The 22070-nt window shown below is 43.8% G+C and overlaps 2 protein-coding genes across 4 annotated transcripts in view; one reads left to right on the plus strand and one right to left on the minus strand.

The window, feature by feature from the left end:
* Positions 1 to 13321, plus strand: part of hmcn1 (hemicentin 1) — a 92017-nt gene extending 78696 nt beyond the window's left edge. The window contains exons 83-107 of one of the 3 annotated variants that reach the window (XM_035412007.1): positions 213 to 426; positions 507 to 641; positions 733 to 923; positions 1109 to 1190; positions 1352 to 1621; positions 1714 to 1884; positions 2528 to 2698; positions 2939 to 3109; positions 3196 to 3366; positions 3850 to 4020; positions 5004 to 5174; positions 5488 to 5637; positions 6136 to 6273; positions 6372 to 6493; positions 6628 to 6865; positions 6954 to 7016; positions 7107 to 7226; positions 7859 to 7993; positions 8085 to 8198; positions 8545 to 8670; positions 8840 to 8968; positions 10328 to 10675; positions 11329 to 11448; positions 11636 to 11762; positions 12003 to 13321. In XM_035412007.1, coding sequence (XP_035267898.1) covers positions 213 to 426; positions 507 to 641; positions 733 to 923; positions 1109 to 1190; positions 1352 to 1621; positions 1714 to 1884; positions 2528 to 2698; positions 2939 to 3109; positions 3196 to 3366; positions 3850 to 4020; positions 5004 to 5174; positions 5488 to 5637; positions 6136 to 6273; positions 6372 to 6493; positions 6628 to 6865; positions 6954 to 7016; positions 7107 to 7226; positions 7859 to 7993; positions 8085 to 8198; positions 8545 to 8670; positions 8840 to 8968; positions 10328 to 10675; positions 11329 to 11448; positions 11636 to 11762; positions 12003 to 12369 — 4215 coding nt within the window. In that variant the 3' untranslated portion in view covers positions 12370 to 13321. The remainder of the gene's footprint in view (positions 1 to 212; positions 427 to 506; positions 642 to 732; positions 924 to 1108; positions 1191 to 1351; positions 1622 to 1713; positions 1885 to 2527; positions 2699 to 2938; positions 3110 to 3195; positions 3367 to 3849; positions 4021 to 5003; positions 5175 to 5487; positions 5638 to 6135; positions 6274 to 6371; positions 6494 to 6627; positions 6866 to 6953; positions 7017 to 7106; positions 7227 to 7858; positions 7994 to 8084; positions 8199 to 8544; positions 8671 to 8839; positions 8969 to 10327; positions 10676 to 11328; positions 11449 to 11635; positions 11763 to 12002) is intronic. The other 2 variants (XM_035412008.1, XM_035412009.1) reach the window with 2 other exon arrangements.
* A 232-nt stretch (positions 13322 to 13553) lies between these two features.
* On the minus strand, positions 13554 to 21026 carry arpc5b (actin related protein 2/3 complex, subunit 5B). Its single transcript, XM_035412023.1, has 4 exons — positions 20742 to 21026; positions 19201 to 19273; positions 18567 to 18743; positions 13554 to 16636 (listed from the first exon to the last, which is right to left on the minus strand). The coding sequence occupies exons 1-4, from the start codon at positions 20879 to 20881 to the stop codon at positions 16574 to 16576; spliced, it is 453 nt and encodes a 150-aa protein (XP_035267914.1). The 5' UTR covers positions 20882 to 21026; the 3' UTR covers positions 13554 to 16573.
* Positions 21027 to 22070: the final 1044 nt, after the last annotated feature.

Below are 22070 nucleotides of genomic sequence, written 5' to 3' on the forward strand. Positions count from 1 at the left end.
GGGGATGTTGTTAGCCAGCTGCTGACACTAGTGATCGTGTAAAACAGGTGAATGCACTTATGTTCTTCTACAGTACATCGTCTCTCTGGGTAACAATGTAATATAATGATTGTTAACATTGTCACACTGAATGTATCAGTAGATGAGCATTAGGTCACAAGAATCACACTATAGCATGACGCCAACCTACCTTCGTCTGCCTACCCGTGCAGCCCGAGGATTCTGGGAGTTACACCTGTATCGCTACCAATGACGTGGGCCAGGACCGCAGGACATTCACCCTGTCTGTCCACACTCACCCGGCCTTCACAGAGCTGCTGGGAGATGTGTCCCTGAACAAGGGAGAGCGCCTCCTGCTGTCTTGTGGTGTAACTGGCATTCCCACCCCAGAGATCACCTGGGTTTTCAACAACAACATTATTCCAGGTATCTTCTGTTCCTGAGACCATCATTAAAAACATCCTCAGAGTTTTAGTCAGAATAACCAAAACTAATGTTTCCTGTAGCTCACTACGACCATGTGAATGGACACAGCGAGCTGGTCATCGAGCGAGTGAGCAAAGACGACTCTGGTACCTACTCCTGCATCGCCCAGAACAGGGTGGGCACCATCAAGTCCCTGGGTTTTGTGTATGTCAAAGGTAACCCCGATTTACAATTCGTCCCTGCTGTTCAGTTCACCTCTGAAGCCAGAGACAGGAGGAACTGACCCGTGTTTATTCCACCACCCAGAGCCTCCCATCATCGATGGAGATTTCCACTCCAACCGCATCGAGCCCCTGGGCGGGAACGCCATTCTGAACTGCGAGGTCCGAGGAGACCCGCTGCCCACCATTCAGTGGAGCAAGAAGGGGGTCAATGTCCAGATCAGCAACCGCATTCGCCAGCTGGACAATGGCTCTCTGGCCATCTATGGCACTGTGGTAAAATCATGCCTTCTCACTTCTGACATGTTTTTATTTCAACTGATGCCAAAGGACTTTGAGAGAAGTAAAAAAAAAGTTTTTAGTTTTTATATAATTTTTATTTAAATGTTATGCATACAGCATTATATAACAAGTACATGTGAAGGAATAAGCTGTTATGATGTCTTTTTTGCTTTGTACAGAATGAAGATGCTGGAAGTTATATGTGTGTGGCCACCAATGATGCTGGTGTGGTGGAGCGGAGCGTCACGCTAACCCTGCAGAGTAAGCGTGTTCTCTCTCCAGGGCCAGTGCAGAGAGGGCTAACCATGTTATGAATGAGTGATGATGAGTCTATAGAACAGTACATTACATGGGAACTTAAGGAGGGAGGCTGGTTGAATATAAATCATTTATGGAGGCTAATGGTCTCGTCTCACTTCCAGGCTCCCCGACCATCACGGTGGAGCCAGTGGAGACAGTCGCAGACGCCGGCACCACGGTGGTGCTGCACTGCCAGGCGGACGGGGAGCCCCCTCCCCTCATCGAGTGGTCCAGGCAGGGGCGCCCCCTGCTGGGCAACGACCGCATCACCATCCTGTCCAACGGCTCCCTGCGGCTGGCGAGCGCGCAGAAGGAGGACACGGCGGAGTATGAGTGCGTGGCGCGGAACCTGATTGGCTCGGTGCTGGTCAAGGTCTCGGTCACAGTGCGAGGTGAGCGAGCCGGCGGAACCTCTCCGGCTGGTGACTGCCGTTGCTTTCCCCCCGAATTTCGCGCGAAACCCTGTGTCCCTTCTCTGCTGCAGTGCACGGGGGCTTCTCAGAATGGATGGAGTGGGGGTCCTGCAGTGTCAGCTGCGGGCTGGGGGCTCAGAAGAGGCTGCGCCAGTGTAACAAGCCCCTGCCCGCCAACGGGGGGCGCCACTGTGCAGGGCCGGACTCAGAAACCCGCAGCTGCCAGGGCAAGCCTTGCCCAGGTATACTCACTCAATTTCCTTTACGCTGTAAATCTGTGCACACTGACTGTCTATAGGAAATGAACTGTAATTCCAATTTGAATTGGCTGGACTGAAATAGAACCTCAGTGTCGTCTGAAATAGAATCTGGTGTACACCAATACTGGTTCCCTTGTATATTAGACCATAGTAAAATGTTTCATACTGGTACAAGTCAGTTATTATGAATTGAACTTTTTAGGCAGAAATGTCCCTAAAAGTTCAATTCATAATAGCAGAATTTCCACGAATCCAGAAACAGATCAGATTCTCCTTTTCCACTCCTGTTTATATGTTAGACAACAATATTTGGCACCTTAAAAAGCAGTTTCTTTCACACCACCCTGAGTGCCAACAGCAACATCGCTTTTTTGGCATGCAGCTTGTGCTGTTCTGCAGTCACCCAGCTTGTCTGCCTTTGTGCAGTGTGGCTTCAGGGGTTTTGTCCTACCAGGGCAGGAACCCATCAGTCTCCCCATGAACCAACACAAAACCACATGATTCTGGCGCAGCCACACGATGTGATTATTGCAGCCATCATAAACATGTTATTACTGGAGAACTCCGTTATGAGCATGCGTTGTGCGATAATCTAAGTGGTGCTCATTTTGCCGTACATGTGCAGTGGATGGGAGTTGGTCCGAGTGGACGCCCTGGGAGGAGTGTTCTCGCACCTGCGGCCAGGGGAACAGGACCAGGGTGCGCACCTGCAGCAACCCCCCGGCCCAGCATGGAGGAAGACCCTGCGAGGGCAAGGCCGTGGAGGCCATCATGTGCAGTGTCAGGCCTTGCCCTGGTGAGTGGGCACTCAGCACTGTCATGCCTAATTTAATTATAGACTCGAAGTATGTTTGAGTTGAACAGCATTGAGTGCTTGATGAATATGTATTATTTGTTTTGTATTTTTCCCTGTATATTAGCACCACTGAACTGTTAATTGATTAGCACACTTCCCATGGGAAGTGTTCCTTAACCCCCCCCACATCGTCTGTATCTGTTTGATTGGTTGGATTGCTGATTAACTGCTCTGTTGCAGTGGCTGGTAACTGGGGCGCCTGGTTGCCGTGGAGCCCCTGCAGCGAATCCTGTGGCAAGGGGATGCAGACGAGGATCCGGCTGTGCAACAACCCCCCTCCCTCTTTCGACGGGCCACCGTGCGAGGGGGCGGACACCCAGACGCAGGTGTGCCAGGAGAGGCACTGCCCAGGTAAGGCTGTGTATAGCGCCCAACGCTCCCCTCTCCCCCCCCGCCCGCTCGCTCTGAATAACCCCGCCCCCGTGCGCACTCCGCAGTGGACGGGAAGTGGTCGCCCTGGGTCAGCTGGGCAGCGTGCAGCGTCTCCTGCGGCGGAGGGACGCGGCAGAGGACCCGCTCCTGCACCAGCCCCGCCCCCCAGCACGGGGGGAGGCAGTGCGAGGGCAGCGACGTCCACATCGACTTCTGCAACAGCGAGCCTTGCCCCGGTGAGTGTTCGCCGTCAGCCCTGTGCAGTGTCTGTCTGTGTGTGTGTCTCTGTGTGTGTGCGTGTGTGTGTCTGTGCGTGTGTGTGCGCGCGTGCGTGTGTGTGTGTGTGTGTGTGTGTGTGTGAGGCACAATGCATTCAGGGTCTTTAAACCCGCTAATGTGCCATACACTTAGTCTTCTATTTATCCACCACAGTGTTCCATTTCACCTGTTCATTATTGTGGATTTGTGTTCTTGCAACTCTCTGCCTTTTTATTCTGTTGTTCTATTCTGCAAATTGTATTTTGAAGGTGAATAGAAAAATCTCTTTTTCAATCCCTGTCCTTTCACATCTCTCCCTTTCTGCCATATTAAAATTGAAATTAAATTTTTCAATTTACAATTTAGTTTTTTCAGTTTACAGTTTTACAAAGTTGCTTAATCGACCAGAAGAACATCTGTAAATATCTCTCTCGGACTCTCTCTTCTCCCCTCTCTGTCAGTCCATGGTAACTGGGGCCCATGGAGCAGCTGGGGCAGCTGCAGCCGGACGTGTAATGGAGGTCAGATGCGCAGGTACAGAACATGTGACAACCCCAGGCCAGCCAATGGGGGTCGGGCCTGCGCAGGAGCGGACACACAGATTCAGAGGTGTGGCACAGGCAACTGCCCTGGTGAGTCAAGGGATTCTTTTGGTTAAAAGCCACTGTAATGGCTGGCTCAGTAACAAACAGGTGCAGGAAATCAATGGCGGGGCAGCACAAGGTTCTGCTTTTCATTGTTGTGAAAAAGCAGTTTTCTCACCTGCATGTTAGTTATACCTCAGCATGAGATCAGCAGCGCCTTCTTTGATTGCAGATTTACATTTTCTTTTTGGTGTGAAAAACTTCGGAATTTGTGTACTGGTTGAATTGCGATTTCTTTTGGAGTGTATCATGGTTTTAATGTGTCCGTTTTTTTTTACAACTTCTCTGAATGTTTTGACTCCTTGGCTATTGTTTTGTCTATGGTGTGTCTGCTGAGCCATTGTTTGGAATTCATTTTTTGATTAATCAATCTTATTGTACGCTTCATGTATTCTGATTACTCTCAAACCAGTGGGTCATATCAAATGACTCTTATCAAACCCTTATCAAACAACTCCCTGAGCTGTGCCATCAGAGTAATATTTGGTGAGATGTCAGTTTCCAGGCCCACTAATCTGGAATAGAAATTTAAGTAGTAGGAATGACACAATACCAGCTGTCCCATCACGCTTTGCTCAGGTGAGAGTTTTATTGGAAGTTCTGAAACTTGCTGTTATTCCATTTCTCACAAGTGGTGTGTAGTACAACTTTCTGCTTTTCAAGGCTTAAAAACCTTTTTAACAGCTCTCCCCAGGTGGAGACAGTGGTGTGTGAGAAGGCTGAACAGTGACTAGTAATGTGTGTGTTTGCATATGTGTGTGTGTGTGTGTGGTGTCTGTTTAAGTGTGTAAGAGAGGGAGAGAGAGATGCTCTGAATGGTGAGAGTAGTGATGTGTGTTCGCGTGTGTGTGTGTGAGAGAGAGAGAGAGAGAGAGAAAGAGAGACACAGAGACAGAGATGCTCTGAACAGTGTCAGTAGTGATGTGTGTGAGAGGCTCTGAACGGTGACAGAGGCTATATGCTCTCTCCAGTGGATGGAAATTGGGGCCCATGGCAACCATGGACGGAGTGTTCAGCCTCATGCGGCGGAGGGGAGAGGACCCGGGTTCGACTCTGCAACAGCCCTCCACCCACCAATGAGGGTCGGACCTGCCCAGGAGACTCCTCCCAGCTGTCCAGGTGCAATGTCCATGCTTGCCCAGGTACTGTTCTCTCAATTAGTGTCTGTATCAAGAGCACTGATTCCAGATATAATGAACCAAACACATTCTCCAAGCACGCCACACACTCCAAAAAGATGACAAGATTAAAGTGGTTTACTGTCATTTTAAATTGTGTTACTGAACTTCTACATTAAATTCACATGCTGGGCTTTTGAGAATGCTGAATAAAAACAACAGACGACTAAAAAGGCTTTATCTTTATATAAGCAGTGTATATAATGGTATTAACAGGAATTTAGTGGCTTTCTGTAGTTTCTGTGAAATACATGAGGTCTGTCTGTATTTTTCTCAGGTGGACCTCAACGGGCGAGAGGTAGCATCATTGGGAACATCAACGACATTGAGTTTGGAATCGCCATCCTCAATGCCACTGTCACCAACAGTGTGCACCCAGGGGGCAAATTCATCCAGGCAACCATCTCCAATGTGCCCAGAAGCCTTGGTGAGAGGCCAAGATGCTCCCCATCTGAGCTGAAGTGGTGTTCGCAGGGCTGCTGAAGTACCCTTAGAAGTACTGGCCTGAAACCGGACTCTGGTTTTCCAGATTGTGGGGAAGGGTTGTGCAAAATACTATCTGTATTTGTATATGTTCAACCAGCAAAACTATCTGTGTCATTGTAGGCATTGCATAAACTGGCAGCTTGTCAAAGACAGGATGTAAATTTACATTAGGCTGAAAAACTGCCATGGTTGTTGTTTATGCAACTTCCAGGAATCCTTTCAAGTACAGATACAGGTAGAAGCACAGATACTGATACTGCATATCCTTAATGTGGGGTTCCCTCACTGTTTCTAAGGGGACCACCTGATACTGAACTCAGTCAGTCACTCATTCACAGATCTGCAAAGTACTCCTATTGGGTATCAGGTTCAGTATACTGCAGTACTGATGTTAAATGCTCCTTTTCATTTCCATGACAACTGCCCCACTGGCTCTCAGGGCCGGCGATGAGGAAGCTCATCTCCATCCTGAACCCCATATACTGGACCACTGCTCAGGAGGTGGGTGAGGCTGTCAACGGCTACACCCTTACAAATGGGGTGTTCAGGCGGGAGACCCAGGTGGAGTTTGCCACAGGTGGGCAGCATCAAGCACTAAAGAGGACCTTCTGTGGGTAGCATGGGTATTTCTGCAAAGTCTTCTGACATTGTGTGGTTTGTTTTGTTCTTCTCCAGGAGAGATCCTGAGAATGACTCTCGTTGCCCGCGGACTGGACTCTGATGGAGTTTTGCTACTGGACATTGTTATCAATGGACACATCTTACAGCTGCCCTCTAACTCAGAAATCAGCATCAAAGTAAGTCTGCTTTGATTCAAGCTTTATATAACTGGTGTCTGAAAACAGATGCCTTAATTAACATTGTTCACGAATCTCGAATTATGTATCGGATCATGTGGAAAATATTTCCTGTGCTGTGTTCATGTGGTCAGGACTACTCGGAGGACTACATACAAACAGGCCCGGGGCAGCTGTACGCTCTCTCCACACGCATGTTTACCATCGACAAGGTCAGCGTGCCCTATTCCTGGAACCACACCATCACCTACGAGTCCTCCAGGGGGAAGATGCCCTTCCTCGTAGAGACGCTCCACGCTTCAGCGATCAGCGCTCACTATCGCCCTCTGGAGGAGCTGCTGGAATACAAAATATACGCCACCATTGCTAAAGGTGAGCTGATCTCCCTCCGGGCGTCAATCATGTCGGTTTTTACTGACACCGCAGGGGCGTATGGAGGTTGACTGGGCTTTTCTTTCAGGAGACAGAAGCAATCAGTGTCCTGTCGGCTTCCTCCTGGACCCAGCCGGACCCTATTGCGCAGGTAATTTCACACAAACAAAAATATTTTTTCAAAACACAGCCCTGTAAAGTTGAGAGAGATAATGAACGGTCTGCTCCTCTCTCGGTGAAGACGAGGATGAGTGTGTTGCTGGGAACCCGTGCTCTCACGCCTGCCACAACGCCATGGGGACCTACTACTGCTCCTGCCCCCGAGGACTCACCATATCCGCTGATGGCAGAACCTGCCAGGGTATGAACAACCACACCAACACATCCACCTCTGTCTAAGACAATGGGTTTTTTTCCTAAAGCATGGAACACATTTTAAATGCAAAGCTGATCTAAATTATTCATTGTGAATAAACAGCTCCTTGCATTTATGTAATTTCTGTTGCATTTTGTTTTTCTTTCGCAAAAATTTGTGATAAATTTTTTTAAAATAAATAATCTGTGCAGTGTTAGTTTTCTGGTCCACATACTATGATCCTATGGAGTGATGCATCATGGAGAGAAATACATCTTCGGTTCGGTGCAGTTCTCTGAAAATCGACAGTTTATTTAGCAAGTTTTATACCTCCTAGCCAGACAGAGAAACTTACAGTTCTTTAAAAGAGATAAGGAACTCTAATAGTTCTTTCTCTAAGGGAATGAATTAAACATGAATTTGGCAGCATGCCCAGACTAAATGTTGATCAGTCAGAAAACCACGACAAGGTGCTATGCGTGTACTTTTCCACAAGAGAGAAGACAGTCTGTTAAATTTTTCCACTGAGAAAATGTTGTCTCATTAGCCTAGCTGTTGCACATAGTGGGATATAACCAGGTTTACAGATGCTCTGTAAATGGATATCCTGTTGACTGCAGTATGTGTGTGTGTTGCAGACATTGACGAGTGTGCTCTGGAAGGGCATTTGTGTCACGAGGGACAAGACTGTGAGAACACCATTGGCTCGTACCGCTGCGTGATGCGCTGTGGGCGGGGCTTCCGTAGGACGACTGATGGACTGAGCTGCCAAGGTCAACGCTTGCTCTTCAATGTTGGTTGACAAGGCGCATGACAGTAATGTCCTTATACAGTATGGTTCTATTCCCAAACTACTCTTTACAGATATTGATGAGTGTCAGGAGGCCAATCCCTGCAATCAGCACTGCCTCAACACCATTGGCAGTTACCGCTGTGCCTGTGAGCCTGGATACCAGCTGAGGAATCGGAGGTGTATCGGTGGGTACTTCCATCCCAACCTAACCCACAAAAGTGTTTCACCAACAGTAACCAATAAACATGTCATTCCCTGTATTTAGAAAGTCACTTCAAATTAATATCTCCACATGAGACATTGATCATTGAAAGCGTTTTTTAAGAAGACAAACTCAAATAAATCTGGCAAAACAAGACTGAATAACGCTTTCCATTTCTTGAGATTGACCAAAAGGAGAGTGTTTTTTATTCTCCAGTGTGTGAAATCTTGTAAATGACTCAGGCTCTTAAGCGGTCACAGGCGTGGTGACCCAGCCATGGAAGCTCTGTGCCAGCGCTACTGTCCTGACCCACCTCTGTCTCCATTCAGACATTAACGAGTGCCGGCAGAGGGTTTGCCGCTTGGACCAACAGTGCAAGAACACCAGGGGCGGGTACACCTGCATCGACCTCTGCCCCACTGGCATGACCAAAGGGGTCAATGGGACCTGTGTTGGTGAGTGGCAGGACCTGTTGCTCCAGGCCGTGCATCACAGCAGGGTCAGAAAGGGGTCGCTCCGTATGCTGGTTATCAGACCGCACCAGTCAATGGGGCTAATTCATCAGCAGTAGGCCGCGTTGCCTAAAAACCCCTATTTATTTTTGTGGTTCTGTGCTTTCTGCAGATATTGATGAATGTAAAGATGGCACACACCAGTGCAGGTACAACCAGATCTGTGAGAACACCCGGGGCAGCTACCACTGCACCTGTCCCAGAGGATACCGCTCCCAAGGAGTGGGGCGGCCCTGCCTGGGTACGTACCGCACTGCGCAGACACCCTCCACTCGCTGCTGCTTCGCATCACCTGAGCATGCCCCAGCATTCAGACAACAAAGCTTTTCCCATGCAGAGAGACAGAGACAGAGACAAGCTTTGAGGTCACTTCCTCTCCTTGCTCGCTAACAAAGCGCTGCTTTGAACTTCTGGACTAACTTTTAACCCTTGTGGATGGAATGGGAATTTCAGGATTTTGGATTGCAGTCCTTTTGATTTTGTACTCTCCTGACGAGTGTAACAGGTAAATAATCTGCCAACCAACACAACAAACCCAGCACCTCTTACACTCTGCTTTTCTACCTTCCTTTTACTTCTGATCTCCTGTTTTTGCTTGGGGTCCAGTCCTGACCCACACTGCTTTGCCATGGCATTCATTCACTGTCTCTCAGTGACATTATTAACATTACCCATCCCGATCATTGCTTCACTTCCAAATCTGTTGTGTCTGATCTGGAAAATTATCAGAAATATGTTTTGCCAGCTTAGAAAATTATTTTTACTTCTATGGACTACAAGGCGATGCATAATTGGGTCTAGCATCACACATGGATGGGAGGGTTTCAGTTGGTTGAGATGACAGCGCCTCATCGCACACCAGCGACCCCTGCCGGTCAATCTGGCATCTGCAAGTCTATCTTTTAAGCTGCACATGAAGCGTCTTCCTCCGACTCATATCTGTGCAAGCCAGACCTGCAAATGGAGTGATAAGATTTGTGCCTTTTATCTTGTTCTTTGCTTGTCTGTGCTCTCCCAGAAGCAACAGCAGAGATTGCAGCAATGGCCACTCACTGGGCATACCAAAGTCTGGAGAAAACGGGGAAAATAATTTCATTTTTTTCTTCATCAATGTTTGCCGCTGTAAAGTATCAGCTAAGCACTGAGAATCCTTTACGCAGATAGAGCACCAAACATCACATTGACTAGCAGTACTACTGCACATGCCCTATAGTAGACTAATTTGATCACTTTCTTCAAAGGTATTGCAACAACAACATCAGTTGCTTTTATTATACCACTCTCAAATTGATCTAAGGTATATCAAATCATCCATCATAAATAACATTATGCTTGTTTTACATTTTGTAAAAATACCTAGAATGAGTTCTAACGCATAACACTTAGTAAGTTCTTAAAGGAGCCACTGATTTGGCATAAGACATCCTTGTTTTTTAAGCACACATCACTTGTGTGGGACTTGATGTTCATGCTCAGCGTTGGGGCAACTGACTGATCCCCGTCCTCTCTTTTTCTCTCCTCCTCCTCTCCTTCATACCAAATCCTCCTACTGCTCTACCCCTTCCCTCAACGTGCTGGGCCTTGTTGTGGGGGGGGCAAGACATTAATGAGTGTGAGTGGGTGCCCACGCCCTGTGCCCACCAGTGCGTCAACAGCCCTGGCAGCTTCAAGTGCCTGTGCCCGCCCGGGCGCCACTTGCTGGGCGACGGGAAGTCTTGCGCCGGGCTGGAGAAGCTGCCCAGTTATGAGAGCTATTCGTACGGTTATAGAACGTCGCAGTCCTCGCCAGAGAGGAGCTACCACCAGCGGCAGTACCACAGCCTGGCCTCTCAGTCGTACCCTTCCTTTTCGAGCGATAGCAGCCGTAACGGGCCGGCCCGCCGCTCACGCAGAGGCACTAGACGGGCATGTCTCGAAGGCTTTAAAGCAAGGAGAGGCCGTTGCCTAGGTAACTATCAGTCAGGACGGGGGTCGAAATGCATAAAGCGTTTGGTGCTGTGTTCTCTTACAGAGATGACTTCTGCATTTTATACACTTTATACATTTAATACTTAAGAGCGGGATAATGAGGGGTATTGAGGCAGGCTGTCCATATGTCCAGTCCTATGAAATGTCAGTTGAAAATAAATAGAGCTGCTGTGTGAAATTTATATTTAAAAATATCACACCCACTAACTGTATTTCATATTTGGAATATTAGGCTTTCTTTATCATTATGAGCACAGGGCTGTTTTGCATTGCATTGCTTTGAAATTATATTGTGTTATTATATTGCTCCAGTAATATTTACATATTTTCATTAATAGTAGAATTGCAGATTAATATAAATACCACAAATGATTGTGATTAGGATCTCCTGTTTATTTATTTACTCAGTTTTAGATGGTACTGTGAAGCATACCTTTTTTGTTGCTGTAGGGACATTATGAAACAGGACTGTCTAATATTAATGAGTGAAGTTTACTGTATGCACTAACCTGTCAGTGAACTCTGTGTTTCCAATCCATGGACTTATTTTTTCAGCCATGGTAAACTAAAAAATGTGTTTGCCAATGTGATGTTATACGTATTACATGAACAGTGTCAATTGTTTCTCCATAGACATCAATGAATGTGAAAACAGCGATACATGTCAGCATGAGTGCACAAACACTCCAGGGAGCTACAAGTGTCTCTGCCCCCATGGATACCGACTCATGACCAATGGGAAAACCTGTCAAGGTAAGCATGCCAACCAATCAGTCGCACTGTACCTCACTATTGCTCGTTTAAAATCAACCTAGCACTCATTCCGTATGTTTGCTGACTCACCAAAATGCAGTAATGTGATTCGATGAAAATAAAGTGATCTCAAATCGTTATAGTGGCAACACATAATGCACAATAATGTGTGCTTGTTCCTTTGCAGATGTTGATGAGTGCCTGGAACAAAATATTCAGTGTGGAAGCAATAGAATGTGCTTCAACATGAGAGGAAGTTATCAGTGCATAGACACACCCTGCCCACCAAACTACCAGAGGGACCCTGCCACAGGGTAAGCACCATCCTGTCCAGACAAGCCCAATGCATGATGAAACCAGGGCACCCACATTTAAACACTAGTCAATAACACCTTTCCTAACTTAGGCAACTTATATAGCAGTCGTATACACGTATAATGTAGATCACTACATAGCAAGAATATATCTCTACATGTAGTGCTCCCTTTGTCATACTTTTACATTGAAGAAAAACCATGGAGGGAAAAAAACGCATGCTTGTTGTGATGTCACAGGTTCTGCCTAAAGAACTGCCCTCCCAATGACCTGGAGTGTGCCCTGAGCCCTTACGCTCTGGAGTACAAGCTGCTGTCCCTGCCCTTCGGCATCGCCGCCAACCAGGACCTCATCCGCCTGGTGGCCTACACTCAGGACGGGGTGGTGCACCCCCGCACCTCCTTCCTGGTGGTGGACGAGGACGTCACCCTGCCCTTCGCCATCCGGGACGAGAACATGAAGGGGGTGGTGTTCACCACACGCCCGCTGCGCGAGCCCCACACCTACAGGATGAAGGTCCGGGCCTTGTCCTCCAGCGCGGACGGCGGCATCGAGTACCAGACTACTTTCATCGTGTACATCGCAGTGTCCGCCTATCCGTACTAGAGCACTTTAGGGGCAAGGACGTGCCTTTGTGTACACCACTGCAAGGTGCTGGAGAGCCACCACTTTAAAAAAAGAAAAAAAAAAAAGAAAAGACTATTTCTACATGCAAGGCCTTGCAGCCAGGAGAACTTCTAGCCCAGGAGCATTTTAAAGGACTCAACACTGCCCCCTGGAGGAAGTTGGGAGTGTTTACAAAAGTGCATTGTTTTGCTGTTGTTGCATTTGGAGGGGGAAGAAATCATCAAATATTACTTAAAACCATAATCTACATTCCTCCAAATCTTCCAAAGTTTTGTAAAAAGAAAAAGAAAAAGAAAAATCTAAGAAAATGCAAAAAGGTTTTACAAGCACAGGAAAGACAATGTTGATTTAGGGATGTTTCCAACAGGCTCCTATTCAAGTGAGGTCAGTTAACACTACCTGACACTATTTACATCTACTTATTAACTTATTGGTAAGAGCTTGAACAGGAATAAGGGCAGTTCCTCCATTATTACCTCCAGCTTGATTGGCCCCAAAACAATCCAAAGATGCTAAAGACAGTTAGGCAGCAGACAAGGAGCTGTTTCCTGAATGCCCATGCAAAATTAACCCAGCCACTTCTGAAGTCCATGAAACAAAATGGAGGAGGTGGGTTTCTGTGTGGCCTGAAGCATAGCACTCCGCCTCATCAGGTAACCGTTCCAGGCACACACAGAAGCCCTTATCGGAACCAACAGTGTGAATACAACTTCACTGTGTCTAGAATAGTGACAATTATGGACAAACATTAGTGTCATATCATTACAGGTTCGTATGCCTTTGGACCCTTTCATAGGTCTGTTTTACTCAGTTACCAAGATGTATTCTATTTTTATGATTTGTATATAAGTGTTTTTTTCTTTCATTTGTTCCATACAGTACTGTATTCCATTTTGTAAAAGACAACAATAAATCTACAATCACAAATACAGTTAATCCTTCATTCGCTTCTTGAAAGGAAACAATAAATAAAAATACCACACAAAAAAATCGAAACCCTGCAATTCAAGTACCGTATTTAGAATATTGAGGATGGTAAACTTTGATCATCTCGTTTCTATAAGGTACATGATATACACACGTGGACCTGAAAACCAACACACACCTTGCATGTGCTGGTTTGAGAACCACCTATAAACACCACACATCAATAAACAACTTTGCATCTATATATATTTTATTGTATCACAAAAGCACAAACATAAAAAGGAATATTTGATAAGGCAGTTTGTACACCAGTTTGGTTGTTATTTTTTGCACTTGTTCACAAGAGCAATAAAAATTACTGCATCAAATCAACAATTTAACTTGTACAATTCAAGAGAAGTGAAATAAAATGCATTATTTCACAATTATCATAAAAATTGTGGTTCATACAATATGGTACAGGACATCTGAGGTACATATCCTACAGCACAGCTTAGAGCCATACAAAGTACTGTTACATTAAGTACACTATACTGTAGCTCTAGGTGCATAGAAAAAGAACTTTAAGAAACCACAAATGCTCTGACATAGAAAGTATCAGATGAATTATGCAGCCTGAAAGTACTTTTACTCCATGATTGAATAAAATGGCAATGCAGTTTGTCCTTAACTTTTAAGAACTGATTTGTGTTTTTTTTTTAGATAATTACACAAATAATAATTATTTTAATTTTTTTTTTAATGTGCCAGAATTGAAAGCATTTTTTAAAATGTCTGTTAAGTTGAAAACAAAGAGCACTGCAGTTATACGAAATCCTAAGTTTTCATTCTTTCAATCATTAAGGAGCTGTAAAATGATCCTTTTTGCACTGGTTTGTATCAGGAAGCTACTTATATAAACAACATTGACAACCATCCAGCATCAAGACTTACTGGAGTTATTTGGTCCAAAAACTTGTGCAGGAATTTAAAATGTTCAGCAAATCTGTCTAATGCATGGGGAATAATAGAATACTGGCTAAATGCTTCCATTACAAATAAACAGTGAAACATGATACTTTATATGAACGGATCAAACGGCAGACATTAAATTTCGATTCTTTAGATTTTCAAATGTCCTGTGTATGAATATTCAGTATGTGATTTAGAGATACCTCAGTTTCAGACATACAAAATAAAACGGTTTGATTATACTCATACCTAGAACAGCCAATCAGGTTCCTCAAACATGTCACCAGTCACAAACATGTATCCAACATTTACCGCAAACGTAATAAACAGCAGGACAAATTTATACCTCATTAGTTGAAATACCAGAAAGACCCGCTTTCATTTGACTCTGCAGGTGATGTTCTTTGTATTATGCTATTATATGCAATCAGTATCTAGAAACAGGCGCCATGTTTCCTGTGTACATATAATGAAGGCTTGTGTCTCGTCTCATTCAGTTATTGTAAATACACATCCAGCTATGTTAGACACCAAAGCTTCAGCACATTTTGAACAGGAAGTGCAAAATGGCTTGTACCTTGTCTCTAAACATCTTAAATATGAAATAAAATTCCATTAGGAAAACATCCGCTCAAGCTTTACCGTTGTAGGCCTGTAAATATCCGTTGAAGCTATAGTTTAAAGTGTTTCAACAGTTTCAGCCTAAAGTTTCAGTCTTTTCAAAACAAGCACAGGGCAACATGGGGTGAATATGCAAAGCAAGCACAAACTTATGTTCTGTAGGTACAAATATTCTTGGCCAATCAGTGAAAAACTGCAGATGCATAAGCGAGTACTGAGCACTTTGCAGGAGTGAAAAGAATGGGGAAGGGTCGTTTTAATGTGGAAAGCCGTCTGAAGGTACAGAATCTTAACACAATGCACAATGCCCATGAAGATACAATTCCTGTTCACAATTAACTATATTCATTATTCAACTGACTGCATTTGCTTTTAATATGCTTTATTTGTTGGTTTATTCAATTTCTCAAGGAAACCTGGCTTGGTTTTGCCAAGTAAACCTTTATATCTGTATCTCATCCTCTGTTCACCTTTAATATCACCTCCATTGACTCTAAAATGATTTTACTGCCAATGTCTATTCTAGGTATGAGCACAAGTGCCGCAGTTCTAGCTTTGAACAGAAAAGCGATCGATGACAAATGATTTCATAGTTCGGCAACAAAACCTCTAAACAAGCAAGACAGATGCAGGTTACAGGAAAACATTTAAAATGTCAACAGTTTTTTTTTCCTTTTGATGTTTTTCCATTTTAAATACACACGATCGATTATGTTCATCAGGTAAATTAGGAATGTTAAAAAAGTGGAAAGCACGTGGGAAGGGGAAAGAGAGATTTGCTCTCCCATCAGAACCATCAAGACAATACAGAGGAGAAAATAAACACAGTGCCAGCTGAGCTGGAAATGACAGGTGCACTTAGGGAATGTGACTGGAAGCCAGATCTATGACACCAACATAGCTACAGCATGGCAGGAACATTAACACGTGAATTATGATTTAGTTTTTATGTTTAGACAAATAAAAGCTCACGTAAAGCCTCAATGTCGAATGCTTCATCGGTTCTGAGAGGAAGAATCCCTTTTAATGAATGTAGCACGCTAATGCCCTCGGTTGTGAAATGATGTAACGAGGCGATGAGATCTGTAAGACTGGTGATGAGCTTCATGGGCAACAGGGAGGGGTTATTAAGTCTAGACTACAGCATGCAGGAACCCCCCCCCCCCCGCAAATCCCACAGCATCCTGTGGCACGATGGCGTCGGCCACTTCCTGGGATTTACAGAGAATCAGAATAATCCCTACGAAACGGCCAATCTGCTCAACAAGAACAAAGGAGCAACCGTACTGTTCTGTCAAAGGAAATTAAAGATCAAGACATTCCTGAGAACGGCAAAGCCAACAAAAAGGAGGCTTCCTGCCAGTAATCCAGACGAGACGACATACTGGCTGCTTTTTAAAATCTAGAAAGGAAATATAAAAATAAAAAAACCCTTTTGTGGACAGATCCTCACCACAGAGTCCACTCTTTGCGTTGTACGGTACAGTGTCCGGCTTCAGGAGGAACAGGGAACCCATGGTGTGTGACAGCAGAGGGAGGGGGGAGGGGGGAGGGGGGAGGGGCTTTGAAGCGAGCAGAGACAAAAAAAAAAGGAAGGGCAGAGAGGAGCGAGTCCTCCACTGCACCCTGTGAACAAATGATTGGCGTATATGTACCATCCGTTTATGCCCAGGCACAGGGCTCCTTACACGGTTTTCCTGGCAGTTAGTACTCGTACGATGGACCCCACTCCACCAGCAGATAAGGCCTGGAAAAACAAACCCAATATAAACCACCACAGCTTTACAATACAGCATAAAGAAATCAGCCCAGTCCAGGGTTTCCGCCAGTGTATTGCAAGCCAGGCGGCCCGCCGGCCCTAATTTGATCCCCCGCCGTGCCTAAGCATCGGGGAATTTTTTTTTAAAAAATTCCCCGATGGGGCGGCTCGTTTGAAAAGCTCACCAGCGACATCTATTGGTTAAAACGTGAGCGCACTGTAAGGAAAGCAGGTCTGAGGTCTGTTCTTTACCCTCATTGTGCATAGGGTGACATTCAACACTTGACGCTTCCAACTATCACAAGCTAACGTTACCTAGCAAGCCACCATTTCTTATTTAGTAGGCTAACTAACCTCGTTACAAACTGCGTTATCACTTCATCTCGTCGGTAAGTACATTCTTTTTATATTAACTTAAGCAGTGTGTAGGTAACGTTAAAATAGTAGCATGAATGTAACGTTCGATATATTGTACCATTACATGACTTATTAATCGCCATCGAAATAACACCTTCACTTGTTTATTAATAACGTTAGCTTGATGACATTGATGTGCACGACAACGTTGTCATAAAATTTTTCCCGACCGTGAAAACTGCCTGACTTGTTTACATTTTGGACAGATGTGGCTTCAGGGTAAATCCATCGTTGTTTCCATCGCAGCACTTTCGACACAAGTAATATCGGAAAAATACTAAAATTTCTTCTTATGGTGAAGAGTGCCTGACCGGCAACCGTATTTATGTGTTAACACAGCGGCAAAATTAGGCTATATCTAGAAATACCATCTTTGGGGAAAAAACGCTACGGTTAAGGGTCAGGCACTCTTCACAATAAGAAGAAATTTCAGGATTTTTTTCTATATTGCTTGTGTCTAAAGTGCTGCGACGGAAACAACAATAGATTTACTGAGGAGCTACATCTGTCCAGAATGTAAACAAGTCAGGCAGTTTTCACGGTTGGGAAAAACTTTTGACAACGTGGTCATGTAGCTAACTTAGCTAGCTAGCCAAACAGTCAGTAACACAGACACTTACTTTGTGCCATCTAGGGATAATGTCAAGAAGGAAAGGTAGCCTACTGTAAAAGCCAAAAAACCTTAGACAGTTTTTCAAAAGTTTTTCAAGCGTTCCAAGGCTTGTTGTAAGACTCAGTAGCCTATCAGGACTTGAATACACGTTTTTTGTAGAGTGCAAAAACCTTGATATTATTTATTTTAATTTAATTTAATTTCTTCTGTTGTTGTTGAAATGTGTCCAGCATTCCAAGGATGTAAGAATCAGTAGCCTATCAGGACTTTTTTCAAGTTTTTTGTAGAGTGCAAAAACTTTGATATTATTTATTTAAATTTAATTTATTTTGTTGTTGTTGAAACCACAGCATTCCAAGACTGTACATTGTTGTCAGATTCTTTGTAAGACTCTGCTATGCTGTAAATCGTTGCTGATTTTTTAAAATGTGTGTTGAATAAATGACTTATTTATAACAACATTCACATTTACGTAGTCATATTTTCAAATCTCCAGTCAGCTTTTAGCACTGACTTAATGTAGGGCCCTATGAAATCTGTGTTATACCTTTTTTAAATTCTCAATTCCGCGATTCCATCCGTGATTCTGTTATCACAGAAACTATAGGGCCCTACCTTAATGCTGCCATCAGTCTGTCACTGGCCCGCGCCGGTCCCCCATCAAAAAAGACACTTGGCCGCCGGGCCGCGCTGGGCCGCTGGGCCCTGTCAAAAGATACTTGCCACCGGGCCTAACAACTTTTCTGGGGGAAACCCTGCAGTCGAGTCTACATATCCTTTGCTCTTGATTCAATTAAACAATATTCAGGTCCTTCCGTTTCTTAGGATCCATCACTGTGACAGAGCAACACAGACATAAAGATCCGGACTTCTTTAGAGCTGCCTTACCTTTTCATGCCACTGCAGCAGGACGGCACTGCTGTTTTCAGAGGGCCTCTCAAACCCCTTGTAGATGTACTTCATGAGGAGGTCCACACCGTTCTTGTCCAGCGACTGCACTGCCTTCTCAATGTCACTACTCTTGAAAGCACTGAGGACTTTCAGTACTAGGAGTTCAGCCCGGTCCTAAACAAAAATCCCAAGAAGGTAAATTCCACATCATGGACCCCAATGAATAATTATTGCATAATTCTATGCAGATTCTCTTTGCCTATGCATATGCTTTTATTAAAGGCATCTACTGATATTTCAGAGAAATTGTATTATTCTGGTGGATTAACAAAATACAGCGTTTCCATTGTACAACCTTGTTGTTGCTTTACTTAAGAAAGAATGATAATAACAATTATGTAATGTTCATACACATTAGTGCATGAATGCCTTTCATCATAAAATCTGCTGATGCATGAAAAGCTAAACTAAATGAAGTATTCTGTTTCACATCTGCTTTGTGAAAGACAATTACTTTTACTGGCTGGAATTGTGCAACAGCACTAACTGAAATCAGGATGTCTGATGCTGAGCTACACAACCTTGTTTCATTTTACATAATTAAGCATAGAAGCACAAAGTGTAACCTCACCTTGACATTCTGGTTCTTCGTGTTGATTGGTGGATTTTTTAGAACAGCCTGCAGGGCCTCCATTACATTCCCTGTGCATGGAGGGGTTAAGGAGAACAATGGCACCCCCTTATCTACATTACTGTGCAATTTAATACTTTTTGACGTTTAGCAGATGCTCTTATCCAAAACACAACTGTCACAAAATTTGGAGAGTTATGGAAGACCAGGTGGTATATTACAGTAAGTGCATTGAAGAGTAGCAATGCATCATACCTTTCAAACACCCCAAAGTGCCAAATATTGCACCTTTTGCTATAAAGTGAAAATGACAGGCACAAAAGTAGAGTTCATTTTTTCCCCAAACTCTCCATTGAAAGAAAAATTCCATGTGTCTATCACCCTTTCCTCTAAATTTTACCTTGCAGACAAAACAAGGCCACGAAAAAGTAATCACGAAACATTAAACAGGAAATGCACTAGGGCACGACATAATTATTGACATATAAGGCAATCACACTCAACTTCCTATTTTGCTGTCTGTCTTCTGTTAAAGCAGCCCAGATATATACGTCTATTTTGAAATGCTTGACTTAACTGTTCTTTTCAAAGGTCTTGCAACAATGCCAGGAATGTTCTCAGCAGGCAAGTCAGGACATAAGATCTGAATTACCGAATTACTCTCAGCCCACGGTTCCATCTTCAGAACACGTTCAACCTACTTAAGTTCAGCAGTAGAAAATTCTCTACATTTTTTCAGCAAGTTAATAAACGGAGCAAAATTACTTATGATAATTACATTACAGGACTACAACCTTACATAAGATTACCTCATACTTTCTCACAACCGTGGCATGGTTGTAGCAACAAACCAACATGGGGGTGAGACAATATAAAATCCTAAATATCAAGAATATGAAGTGATGCTACCACTGAGCGCCTTGACATAAAATCTTCGACAAATTAAGTACCAAGCTAGACTAGCTGGTTAGCTTGATTTTGACTTGGATATTTGACCACGCTCTCATATGTATTGCACCGAATAAATCGTGTGACATTACAGAATATAATATGACCGGTACAAACTAATGCACCGACTATAAGCACGAATGGAATTGCAGACGGAAAGTAGCTAAAGTAGAGGCAAAATCTTTATTTCCCATTCATTAGCAAGCAACTGCCTAGCCACAATGAAGCCAGTTAGCCGGTTACATTTTGACACTTTTGTTTGCATAACAACAAACATGGTTCGTAACCATGTTGAGAATCGTACAACATTCTTTCCGATTTCATCACGACATACCATTACTGCCGCTCCTGCACTAAAATGCTAAATAAAGATATTATTAGCTGGCTCCATCTATTAAGTTAGCTATAGCTATGAGTCAGACTTGCACCACACCCTACTATGCTATCTAGCTAGTGGCACACCGGCCGAGCAGCTTAAGCTGAATAGCATGACGATTTTTGAAAACATTAATAACCTCGCCGAGTCAACATGCATCGCCAAACCAACCAAGCAATATTTTCATAAATACCTGCAAAACCATTTTAAAGGATATTGTCTTATCAAGGAGTCAACTTCTGCCTCATCTGGACCGAGTTGGTTCTCTCCACCATCCTCCTCGTCAACAAACTTATTCTCGTCGTACTCGTCTACATCTACCTTCCTGAAGCGATCAGACACGGTATTCTTAGACATTGTGTCAGGGTTTGTATTGTTTTCCTGGCTAAAAAAAATATTTTAAAGGATCGACTGTGCACGATGAATCCGATCCTCAATTTCTTTCAAGAAATGGACACGGAACAACCTCTTCCTTCCTCTCTCTGTATACCACTCACTTCCGTAATGAAGCGCGCAAAGTGGCCGTCATGTGTATTACATTCAGGTTCAAGGGAGCAAAGCATGTACTGTACGCGGATCTAACAGCAGGCTACAGTAAAGCTCAGGAAATGATTTGTTTGAAAAACACACTTGGTTGCTGACTATGGTACTTTGTACAGGTTGGCTGGTGTTACAAATGTAGATGTTGCCTTAAAATTGTTATGTCTTTAGGGGAAACATCATATTCATAAAGCCAGCGTGCTTAATTGTAAATCAAATATGAAATTATTTTATGTTGATTTAAAATCCCTTTATACTTTATTGCTTTCCTTCGTTAGCTACCACTGCAGTGTAGATGATACACAACTTTATATATCACTTACTGTAAACCAGGTGAACCAGCTAGCTAAACTGGAGACCTGTCTTAAAATAAACATGAAGGCTCGGATGACCAAAACTTTCCTCTTATTGAATTCAGATAAGAAGATATTAGTAGTTGGTAAACTGTGCTAAATTCTTAGTTTTCTTTAAATTTAGATGTCTTTTCCGTCTCCACCCAATGCAGTCGTCAAAAACCTTGGTGTAGCTATTGATACAGATAGCTCCTTTCAGGACCTCATTAAGAACATCATGAGTGGCCTTCTTCCACGTGAAGAATATACTGTATCTAAATTAAGGATGATGTTGTCCCTGCAGGATGCTGAACAAATGGTTCAGATTTTTGTGACCTCTCAGCTGAATTACTGTAATGTTTTAACATCGGTTACACCAATTCAGCCCTGAAATATCTCCAATTTACACAAAATGCAGCTACTAGGGTTCGTACTAGAACTAAGAAATGTGAACATTGTTGTACCAAATATACAATACAGGGAATGAGCTGTACTGTTCGCTCAAAACAAGGGAAAACTGTATTATTTAATACTAATACAGTTTCCTGGAGATATATGAACACTTGTGTTATCAATGGTTTTTGTTTTCAAGGGAAAAAGGAGTATCCTAGCCATATACAACTCTGCCACTGTATATAGAAAAAGTCAAGGAAATTATCCAGATTAATGTGTTA

The sequence above is a fragment of the Anguilla anguilla genome, chromosome 4 (assembly GCF_013347855.1).
Source record: "Anguilla anguilla isolate fAngAng1 chromosome 4, fAngAng1.pri, whole genome shotgun sequence".
Lineage (NCBI taxonomy): Eukaryota > Metazoa > Chordata > Actinopteri > Anguilliformes > Anguillidae > Anguilla > Anguilla anguilla.